Below are 12,252 nucleotides of genomic sequence, written 5' to 3' on the forward strand. Positions count from 1 at the left end.
TGTTATTCTACCATCGCCTCTTTGAATCCTTCTACCCTCTCTCTCCTGCTACTGGATCAAGTTCAAGCTTCTTGTAACCACCTCTAAAGTCTTTCATTCCCTCTCTTTATGTACCTGTCCTTGTCTCATCTGCATGGCCCTCCTGCCTCCTCAGCTCTGTCCATTAAATTAGCTCTGTCTGCCAATTTGTCAGCTTCTTCCACATTGCTCCCATGCCTTCTTCTATGAGCTGCATTTTCTGAGCTCACGGCAACCACACTCCCTGCATTCACAACTCTCCTGAAGACCCACTTCTACTATACCATCAGTGGGAAAACTAGCTGACTTATACTGTACATCTGGGAGTAATGTGTGTATATATATATAATATATATATTACACCCACACCCACCCACCCTATTTGCTGGAAAAATAAACTTGTTAAGCTAACCTTATTTTACCAAATGGCCCATCACTTTTACCTTGCTATTAATTTGTTGTATCCTTTCTCCCTACCCTCTTTGTGAACTCCTTGGAGAAAAGATCATGGTTGATTTTCTGTTTAGAAAGTACCTATCAAACTGTGGACACTATCAATAATAAACATTAAACATTTTAAAAATCCAGCACTACACATAAGAGCCTTTACATGCTCTCCATTGGTTTTCATAACCAAAAACACTGCCAAGATATCAACTTTGTCACTACACATTCACCAGGGAGACACCTGACAATTGCATAGTAGCAATAATTTCAGAAATGCACTACTGTGACAATGAAAGGGGACATTCACTTTGTTCTTTACAGCAGTGCTATGGGCAATAACCATCACTAGTTATCTGTGCATCCGGAGTGGTGGGGGTTGGGTGGGGAAGCATCAGAATGGTATATCAATGTAGATTAAATCCGCCAAGTATTGAGAAATGCTGTCAAGATATAGCAGGCACTACAGGACTGTAATTCCGGTCTATAGTTCAGTTCTTGTGAAAATCCCAGATAATCTACAACGTTTAGTGTGCATTTTACACAAATGGTTTTCCTATGGGCATCTGCAAGTTGAATTGTACAGCAAAACTCAACTGTCAAATCAATACAGCGTACCCTACCAACTAGTGCACCAAAAACCGCATCTCTCTAACTCGTCCATTCAACATTGTAGAATCCCATCTCATATTTGCACTTCTGACCATGACTACTTGCCTACGTAAGCTCATTTTACATCTGTTTTGTACACGCACTACAGAATTTGGCCCATTGAGACTTCATTAAACCTAACACCAAACCATTACAGAAAAATCAAGGCAACTGATTTTCAAAATTTAGTTCTGTCATAGGCTGGGGCGGGGGGGAAAAGTTTTTACTTAATTGAGTTACTCCTGAAAAGAGGCAACTTTATATCTATCAGAAAAAATATTGAATTCCAGTATAGCAAAGACTGAGTTCTCATAATCCTCAATAAAAAATAACTTTCATATGAAACATTTTATACAAATAAAACTCCTTGAAGAATAATATTTCTCTCAATGTTAAATACCACTATATAAAAATCTGCAATTGAGCTTTTTAGTAAAATTAGAAAAATGGCTTGCTGTAATCTGTATTGAACTACAGTATAAACTACTTAACCCAGAATAATTTAACTTCACAAGGTTACCTCCTTTGGATTTTCTTCTGAAAACACATGAATGGCTCATTGGCTAACTTGTAAGTAGCCATTAGCAAAAGAAACACTGGCTTTGTGAAAATTAACTTCATGAATAAGTGACACTCTAAAATACAGAGTCAATACTGGAAGACAAATCTTAGCTAGTAAAGTTAAACATAGTATAATAGAATATTAAACAGAAAACTCAAAATACATACATGAAGTAGACAGAAAAGAGAAATGCAGAAAAAGTTTTGTAACACTGTAGTTTCAGAAAAATAATTGTACATATGGTTCATTTAAAAAACGTCCAAAGTAATTTTTTCCATGCATACTCAGTGAAGATGGAGGTCCATTTACTATACTGGTGTAGCAGAAATGACTATTCATTATGTAAGGGGCAGTTCTTGCAATGATCATAATTTTCTTTTTTAAAAACACTGTGGACTTAGCCCTTTCCTTTTTCACACAAAATATTTATAGAAAATTTAAACATGCAAATGTAAAAAGTTTAAATAAACCCATTGACAGAACCCTGTCTTCAGGATTTCAGAGAAATGCAATACAGTAGATGCTCATTAGTAGCAACTAGGGCTGTCAAGCAATTAAAAAAAAGAATCACGATTAATATGCGATTAAAAAAATTAATCGTGATTAATCATGCTGTTAAATTATAGAATACTATTTATATAAATATTTTGGATGTTTTCCACATTTTCAAATATATTGATTTCAATTACAACACAGAATATACAGTGTACAGTGCTCATTTTATATTTAATTGTATTATATTTGCACTGTAAAAATAAAAATAGTATTTTTCAATTCACTTAATACAAGTACTGTGGTGCAATCTATCATGAAAGTTGAACTTACAAATGTAGAATTATGTACAAAAATCCACTCAATTCTACTTCTTGTCCAGCCAATTGCTCAGACCAACAAGTTTGTTTACATTTGCAGGAGATAATGCTGCCTGCTTCTTGTTTACGTCAGCTGAACGTGAGAACAGGCATTCACATTGGACTGTTGTAGCTGGTGTTGCAAGATATGCTAAAGATTCATATGTCCCTTCATGCTTCAACCACCATTCCAGAAGACATGCGTCCATGCTGATGTTGGGTTCTGCTTGATAATGATCCAAAGCAGAGCAGACCGACACATGTTCATTTTCATCATTTGAGTCAGATGCCACCAGCAGAAGGTTGATTTTCTTTTTTGGTGGTTCAGGTTCTGTAGTTTCTGCATCGGAGTGTTGCTTTTTTAAGACTTCTGAAAGCATGTTCCACACCTCATCCCTCTCAGATTTTGGAAGGCATTTCAGATTCTTAAATCTTGGGTCAAAGTGCTGTAGCTATCTTTACAAATCTCACATTGATACCTTCTTTGCGATTTGTCAAATCTGCAGTGAAAGTGTTTCTAAAACGAACAACATGCTTGGTAATCATCTGAGATGGCTACAACATGACATGTATGGCAGAATGCGGGTAAAACACAGAGCAGGAGACATACAATTCTCCCTCAAGGAGTTCAGTCACAAATTTAATTAACGCCTTATTATTGCATCATCATCAGTGTGGAAGCATGTCCTCTGGAATGGCGGCCAAAGCTTGAAGGGACATACAAATATTTAGCATATCTGGCACGTAATTACCTTGCAATATCAGCTACAAAAGTGTCAAGTGAATGTCCGTTCTCACTTTCAGGTGACATTGTAAATAAGAAGCAGGCAGCATTATCTCATGTAAAAATAAATAAACTTGTTTCTCTTAGCGATTGGCTGAACAAGGACTGAGTGGACTTGTAGGATCTAAAGTTTTACATTGTTTTATTTTTGAGTACAGTTATCTAACAAAAAAAATATACATTTGTAAGTTGCGCTTTCACGATAATGAGATTGCACTACTGTACTTGCATGAGGTGAATTGAAAAATACTATTTCTTTTGTTTACCATTTTTACAGTGCAAATATTTGTAATAAAATATAAAGTGAGTACTGTACACTTTGTATTCTGTGTTGTAACTGAAATCAATATATTTGAAAATGTAGAAAAACCATCCAAAATATTTAATAAATTTCAATTGGTATTCTATTGTTTAACAGTGCGATTAAAACGGCAATTAATTGCGATTGATTTTTTTGAGTTAATCACGTGAGTTAACTGCGATTAATCGACAGCCCTAGTAGCAACATATTGTTATCCTTTTGCTATGTTGCTCCTAAATGGCTGTTGCTATGGGGAGTGTTGACAATTCACAGTAGAAAAAGTTGTCCCGGGGAAACATTGCTCATCAGCAATGGTTGCTTTTAACAAGCCGTTGCTGCAAACAAGCGTCTACTGTATTTTGAATATTCCTCCCTCAAAAACATAACAATCTTTCTCTCTCTCTCAAAAAAAAGACCATTTCCTCTACAGACATACTGGGACTATATTGGTGACAGTTCAAATATAAAAATGACAACACACACAGTCACTCGTCAAAGAATTTTCAAGTGCAAAATGAGGAGTATTTTAGAGTTTGGAAATTTGTGAGCTTTTCCAGGTGATGTTAACACATTCTTCATAAGGAACACTGAATTCTTGAACAATTTAAAGTCCATGTCTCTGCTCATCCTGATTTTCCCCCACAAAATTTCAAAAGATTCTGTTGTCGCCCAGTCTCTCAAGCACAATCTTAGCAATTTAAGAGTTTTAAACTCTTCTTAAACTGAATCAAACTCATAATTTAAGAGAAATTTAATATTTCAAACTTTGCTTGACTTATATATTTACCTAACTTTTTCCTGCTCTACTTATTCTGCTTGTAGAGAAAGAATGTCCCATTTATTATAATTTCTAATATTCAAGCTAGATCCATTTTAGCTTAGAACTTTCAACTTTAAATAAAAACATTGTTTCAATCTTCCTAAGGGGCAGTGGAGCAAAACATGCTCAGTTTAATAAATTATAATTCATGCTGAAGCGCAAATGTAACTTTCTTCTATATTTTGAAAAAAATATTGAGGAATATTTTAAATGGTCAGAGAGATGTTTAATTAGAAGGCTGCTTTAAATGTAAGCACTTCAGGATTACATAGACACATTCATCTTCCAACAACTTATCACCACCAGGCTGAGTCTAATGTTATCAGTCTTTTAAAATAATTTAAAGTGAACAAAAAAAATGTAAGTTAATTGGAACAAGTTCTTTGAAGCAGTTAATTCTGCTGAGGTCTCAGGCATGTAAGTATTGCTTCTTGTTAAAGGGACACCTTGTGTTTAGGAATAAAGTGCTTGTACTAAAATATTCACATTGTAAGAGAAATTCCAAAAAACCTCCTCAGTAGATTTTCCTATACAATTTTTCTGTGAAAACAGACTGTATTGCAAACATGAAGCTGAGTCCTGTATTTTGCTTTTTAAAAAAGAATATTAGATTCTTTAATTCAGGACACTGCCATTTTGGAGCCATCTGAAGAAAAAAAGTTCCCTTTAACAATGAAGTAAACATGTATTACTTAATTAATACGTGTGAACTGAATCTGTACCTATGTGTAAATGGCAATGCATTCTGGGTTGGTTCAGCCCTTGGTTCCGAGTTCTGTGTCACTTCTGGAGTTGTTCTTTCATCATCTGTTCCATTAATGCTTTCTGGTGTTAAAGGAGATTGAATGTCCCCTCCTGCTGATTCCTTTAGTTAAAAAAAAAAAAAAAAATTACAATTATCTACTAAGCTTATGCCACAATCTGCATATAAACAATGACAAAATTAACATTTTTAAGTGCATGGTTACTAATTTTAAAATGACATTAAGCTGAGGCACCCAAAATCATCAGTATACAAATTTGAAAAACCAAACAAACACCCAAGCTATCAAGTGATGATTTAGAAACTTAATATTACTTATACGAAAAGACTGTACACATCAATATGTACAATACATCAACAAGTACACAAGTAGGTCAATCAAATTATAATTAGTGCTCTCATATAATTAGAGCTTCCATTAGATATTGAATTATTTACCTGCAGCCAACTGGTATTCCAAAAGTGAGAAATTCTTTCCTGCCTTTGAAAATATCAAAGGCTGTTTCTAATCTGATCCTTTCAAACAAATTCTCACATCTTATCAGTATTGCAGTTAAATCAAATTGCCACATATGGGACTAACTTTGAGAAAGTACCATCAATATAAGTGATCGGTAAAAACAAATGCTACTGAACATAAAAGCAACAATTCTCTCTCAGCTGTCTGGGTAGTGGAGGATGCCCACTTGGAGTTGGGAAGGAATTTTCCCCCAGGTCAGATTGACAAAGATCCTGGGGAGTGTGTTAAGCTTCCTCTGCAGCATGGGGCCTGGGTAATTTCCTGGTTTGAACAAGAGTAAATGGTGGATTCTCTGTAACTTGAAGTCTTTAAAAATCAAGATTTGAGGACTTGTGGAAATGGCAGAAGTGCTAAATGACTTGTTTGTTTCAATTTTCACCAAAAAGCTTAATACCGATTGGACATCAAACATAGTAAATGCCAGTGAAAATTAGGTAGGATCAGAGGCTAAAATAGGGAAAAAACAAGTTAAAAATTACTTAGAAAAGTTAGATGTCTTCAAATCACCAGGGCCTGATGAAATACATCCTTGAATACTCAAGGAGCTGACTGAGGAGATATCTGAGCCATTGTGATTATCTTTGAAAAGTCATGGAAGATGGGAGAGATTCCAGAGGACTGGAAAACATCAAATAGGGTGCCAATCTATAAAAATGGAAATAAGGACGACCCGGGGAATTACAGACCAGTCAGTTGAACTTCAGTACCAAGAAATATAATGGAACAAATAATTAAGCAATCAATTTGCAAACACCTAGAAGATAATAAGGTGATAAGTTACAGTCAGCATGGATTTGTCAAGAACAAATCACGTCACACCAACTTAATAGCTTTCTTTGACAAAGTAACAAGACTTGTGGATGGGGTGGAAGTGGTAGATGTGGTATATCTTGACTTTAGTAAGGCTTTTGATACTGTCTCGCAGGACCAACTCATAAACAAACAAGGGAAATACAACCTAGAAGGAGCTATTATAAGGTGGGTGCATAACAGGTTGGAAAACCATTCCCAGAGAGTAGTTATCAGTGATTCACAGTCAAGTTGGAAGGGCATATGAAGTGGGGTCCCACAGGATCAATTCTGGGTCCGGTCCTGTTAATATCTTCATCAATTATTTAGATAATGGCATAGAGAGTACACTTATAAAGTTTGCAGATGATATCAAACTGGGCGGGGCTGCAAGTGCTTTGGAGGATAGGATTAGAATTCAAAATGATCTGGACAAACTGGAGAAATGGTCTGAAGTAAATAGGATGAAATTCAATAAGGACAAAGTACTCCACTTAGGAAGGATCAATCAGTTGCACACATACAAAATGGGAAATGACTGCCTAGGAAAGAGTACTGCACAAAAGGATCTGGGGGTCGTAGTGGACCACAAGCTAAATACGAGTCAACAGTGTAACATATTGCAAAAAAAGCAAACATCATTCTGGGATGTATTAGCAGGAGTGTTGTAAGCAAGATACAAAAAGTAATTCTTCCGCTCTACTCCGCACTGATTAGGCCTCAACTGGAGTACTGTGTCCAGTTCTGGGTACCATATATTTCAGGAAAGATTTGGACAAATTAGAGAAACTCCAGAGAAGAGCAACAAAAATTATTAAGGTCTAGAAAACATGACCTATGAGGGGAGATTGAGAAAATTGGGTTTGTTTAGTCTGGAGAAGAGAAGACAGAGGGGACCGGATAACAGTTTTCAAGTATATAAAAGGTTGTTACAAGGAGGAGGGAAAAAAATTGTTTTCCTTAACCTCTGAGGATAGGACAAGAAGCAATGGGCTTAAATTGCAGCAAGGGCACTTTAGGTTGAACATTAGGAATAACCACCATGAGAGTTAGGAAGTTTAACACTGGAATAAATTGCCTAGGGAGGGTTGTGGAATCTCCATCATTGGAGGGTTTTAACAGCAGATTAGACAATCACCTTTCAGGGACGGTCTAGATAATACTTAGTCCTGCCTTGAGTGCAGGGGACTGAACTAGATGTCCTCTCTAGGTCCTTCCAGTCATATGATTCTATGACATTCAGGGGCGGCTCCAGGGTTTTTGCCGCCCCAAGCGGCGAAAAAAAAAAAAAGCCATGGTGGCAGCTCCACTGCGCCACTTTCTTCTTCGGTGGCAATTCGGCGGCAGGTTCTTCCCTCTGAGAGGGACTAAGGGACCCGCCGCAGAAGAGCCCGACGTGCCGCCCCTTCCCCTTGGCCATCCCAAGCACCTGCTTGCTCAGCTGGTGCCTGGAGCCGGCCCTGATGACATTAATGCCTTCGTTGCTACAGTAACTGAGAATCAGACCCTAAATGTCTACTTTGAACACCGACATGGCAGCAGACTATAAAACACTTTAAAAAAAGAACAGTAAAACTGGAGAGAAAAAGTCATTTTAAAAACACTAAGCAACACTCAGTATATTACTGAAACCTGGTGGGAAGATTCCGATTATTGGAACATAAACATCAATGGTTACGATCTTCTTAAGGAGAAGTGTGGGGGCAAAAGGGGAGGGGGAGTGACACTGTCAAAAAATAGCATTACAGTAGAACCTCAGAGTTACGAACAGCTTGGGAATGGAGGTTATCGTAACTCTGAAATGTTCATAACTCTGAACAAACCATTATGGTTGTTCTTTCAAAAATTTTACAAACTGAACGTTGACTTACTATAGCTTTAAAACTTTACTATGCAGAAGAAATATGCTGCTTTCCCTTTTTTGTAGTTTATGTTTAACACAGTACTGTACTGTATTTGCTTTTTCCCCCCCTCTCTGCTGCTGCCTGATTGTGTGCTTCTGGTTCCAAATGAGATGTGTGGTTGACAGGTGAGTTCATAACTCTGGTGTTCATAACTCTGAGGTTCTAATGTACACTTGTTTCCAGGTCAGTGACAACTCTGAAGCAAATGACCTTTAATGTTTATGGATTAGTGTTTTAACAGATAAAGCACAAGATGGGGTAACTAGCTGGTATCACACTAGAGAACAGAATGACTGGCTCCTTATTCACTTATCTATAATGCGTAGGAAAAAAGTTGCATTGCCACAGGAGACTTCAATCCAAGTGACATAAGCTGGAGGTCTCTCACTGCCAGGACTAAAACATCTTTGGAAGTTCTAAAAAAAATATAGATGTCAATTTCTTAACTCAAAAAGTGCTGCATCAACCACAGGGCAATTCTATACAGGACTTCGTCTTGACAGAGAACTGATCTCAGAACTCAAAATGAGTGGTTGCTTAGGTACAAGTAATCATGACTTAATTCTGTTTGTACAAGTTCAGTCAAATCCAAACCAGTAACATATGTGCTTGCTGCTTTAAAAGGGCCAATTTCACGCAGCGGAAAATAATTGTGAGTCAAGTCAGCTAGAAGAAAAAAATTTAAACAGAAAAATATTAATGATAATTGGGAATTGTTTAAGCATGTTTTACTAAATGCCCAAAAAGCCACCGTGGAGAAAGAAGGCTATGCTGGTTTAAAATGCTCTAGTTCAAGCGCAGCTATTGGACTTGAAGCAGGAATTAAGTCCTATCGCCTGTGTTAGTAGTCTAGTGTGACCACTTGCATTATTCAATGGTCACTGCCTGCCAAATAAATTAATAAATCTATTAAGCTATAATAAACAAAATCTATTAAGCTATAAAGTTCTGAGCTCAGATCAAACCATAAAACCCACCTGTGAAGGTGTACTTGTTAGCTCCATCTTTTCTTGGGATTTCTCCTTTGCTAATCGTGCAGCTTCTTTGAATTCCTGAAATTTTTCTGCAAACTGAAGGTACATATGTTTAAAAAGATTATAGTACAAATACAAAATAATTGTTACAAAACATCTTACAAAATAAGACCACTACAGATTCAGTCAGTCAAGGGTTTTTCCCCCTTAGTAAATGATCACTTAACCAAACTGTGCTGTATTATTTATAGTACATGAGTTTACATATGCTTAAAAATCCATTTGTATATGGGCAATACAGACACACCCATCAGCAAACAACCACATTAAAATTGTGATATACCAACAAAATATAATGCTATACGCAAATGATAGTGTGAAAAAGCCATCTCAAGCATGGGTATTAAGTGTGTTAGATAGCCTTAAAAAGCTTCCTTGAAGTTTGAAATTCATTTTCCTCCTTACAGATGTTGAGATGGATGTAAAACCCACTGAAGTCAATAGGAGTCTCTTGGTCTTCAATGGCCTTAATCCTTTCTCATGTGGAAAATATACTGATTTCTCCCCATATCTTGGCTAAAACTGAAACTTAAATGGGTGAAAAATCAACCAGAGGAATACTAAACCAAATTAATCTCTGATGCAGCTCCACTGAAGTCAATGGAGTTACATGAAGGATCAATTTGTTTCATTATGGCTAAGTAAATATTTAGTTAAGGATAATTTCAAGGATTACTATTCACATACTTTGTTTCATGAATTTTCATAAAAAGGTCAATGTTTCCGGCACAGAGTCTTCTTCCTGAAAACTGTTCAGCTAGTTCTAATAGTGATTGAGAAATTATTCTGATTTAAATGTTAAATGTAAACATGATGGGTTAAATTAATCTTTTGAGCAACTTTATTAAAGTAATGGAATTACAAAGATGAATTTGGCTTGATGTGCCTAAACCTGACGAGCACGGCACTCATCGTAGTATCCAAGCAACTGTTTTCATTTGAATTATAATTCTCTTATTCAAGACCTCCTTGAGAACAACTGGTTTTGAAGAAGCATCTGACTAAAGAGTTTGCAGAAATATTTTAATTTCTCTGATACTGGTATACTCAGGTTTTTTGTTTTGTTTTTTTACACTGCATATGATCGCATGGATTTGGAGGGAATGGAAGATGTTATTGTATTACACAACTTTCTCCCCCGTTTTCAAGCAAAACCTGACCTGTTGCCAAAGATCTAGAAATGGAGACAAAGAGGACACCAGTTTCTCAGAATGAAAGCAATTCTGAATAACTTAATCCAGAGGTCAGCTGCTCAGCTACTGTAAATAAACCTGCTTTGTAGATGGTCTACCAAAGTCTGGAGGAATGTGGTATCCTCCTCACTGGAATTGTATCAATTTTCAATAAAACTCAGATTTATTTTCCAGGAGATGTGAGAAAGCATTCAGAATTACATCTCCTTCCTCTCAAGTCTCAGAAGGTGGTGATTTAGAGAGAAAATGAGTCAGAAGAGTTTTTCCAAGAAGTTTAGGCTTCTTTCCTGAAACACACTGCAGACTCCTAACAGGAATCTGATTGTAACAAGGATTTCTCTTTTCCTAAAGAAAGGTAAATTCAAGAAAGCTCATTCTGCCCTTCATATCCTAATAGAAGAGAGCTGGATCTCTCCTTCAGACAATAAAATATTTTTAGTTGAGTTCTTAAAAAGCAAATATAAAAATTTAACAAAAAAAGAGCAAACTAGTGTCATCTAAAATAGACAGTCATTACTTCTTACACAAAAAAGGCAGAAAATGCCAATCATCTTGGAGAACTTGGTTCCTTCCAAAAAACTCCCCCCAGGCACCGACCTTGAACAAAAACAGTGATGTACTCTAAATTGAGTGAGAGAGGGGATGGAAAAGACTGGTGACAACATGACCAAGTAGAAGCTGAGGAATGACCCCAAATGCAAATGTGGAAAGCCTCCACAATCACTTGAATGCTGTCTGATGCAGTACCCCTTGTCAATATCCTCTCCTCCAGAGGAACTATTTGAAATAAGTGAGACCACCAGATTTTGGCTACAATTTCGGAGCGACAAGTTATGACTAGGACTTCTCACACTAAGGTTTCTTTCTTCTCTTTCCTTTGGATTCCAACATCCCCACCAGATTAACATTGTACCAGAAAACTAAAGTTCCCTACTCAGGAAATTGACCATTTCACAACTAGGACAAAATTGGTGGATTAAACATATTTCAACAAATTATTACATGATTGACAGCTTTGTGACTAATGGGGCACTGTGCACAAAGTTCCCCAAAGAGCATCACTATCCCATCTAGGTGCCTCATTGCCTTTAATATTACAATACATTTCCAATATTCCCTGAAGCTAGCAATCAACCTCATGGGCACCTCAGTGTGTGCTAAACAAATAATTTGGCTGCATCCTTAGGAATTTTCCATACATAACAAAAATGAATAGTCCTCTCATTCAGCGGAGTTCTGTATTCTGCAAATCAGCTACATTCCACTCTTAAGGAAGCAAAAGAGAATGTCATCTTTGTTTAAGTGACTCAAGCTTGAAAGATCAACTTTTTTATTTGGACATTCTCACCATATTCCTTATCTGAAGATTATTGGCTACATTCAGAAGAAGAGATTCTCCATTGCTGCACACATTGTGTAGTCATTCACTCTTGTGCAAAATGAGTACAAAGGGAGGATGTTCTGATAGGGTAGCATTTTACATGTTTTGCATTTGTGTATGAATATGCAAGGTGCAAAGCAGTGGGAAATCAGGCCAAAAAGTCTAGATTGAAATTCCAACGACTCATTTTAGAAGTTTTCTTAGACCTTCCAAACAGCTAAATAAGCCTGAGAAAAT

General features: G+C 36.7%; 1 protein-coding gene across 1 annotated transcript in view; it reads right to left on the bottom strand.

Moving 5' to 3' along the window:
• Positions 1-12,252, bottom strand: part of HOMER1 (homer scaffold protein 1) — a 134,739-nt gene that overhangs the window by 63,456 nt on the left and 59,031 nt on the right. Inside the window, exons 4-5 of the mRNA XM_054032977.1 lie at positions 9,385-9,477; positions 5,154-5,296 (exon numbers count right to left, since the gene is read on the bottom strand). Of these exons, the coding sequence (XP_053888952.1) occupies positions 5,154-5,296; positions 9,385-9,477 (236 nt within the window). The remainder of the gene's footprint in view (positions 1-5,153; positions 5,297-9,384; positions 9,478-12,252) is intronic.

This window comes from Malaclemys terrapin, chromosome 6 (genome assembly GCF_027887155.1).
Source record: "Malaclemys terrapin pileata isolate rMalTer1 chromosome 6, rMalTer1.hap1, whole genome shotgun sequence".
In the NCBI taxonomy this organism is placed as follows: domain Eukaryota; kingdom Metazoa; phylum Chordata; order Testudines; family Emydidae; genus Malaclemys; species Malaclemys terrapin.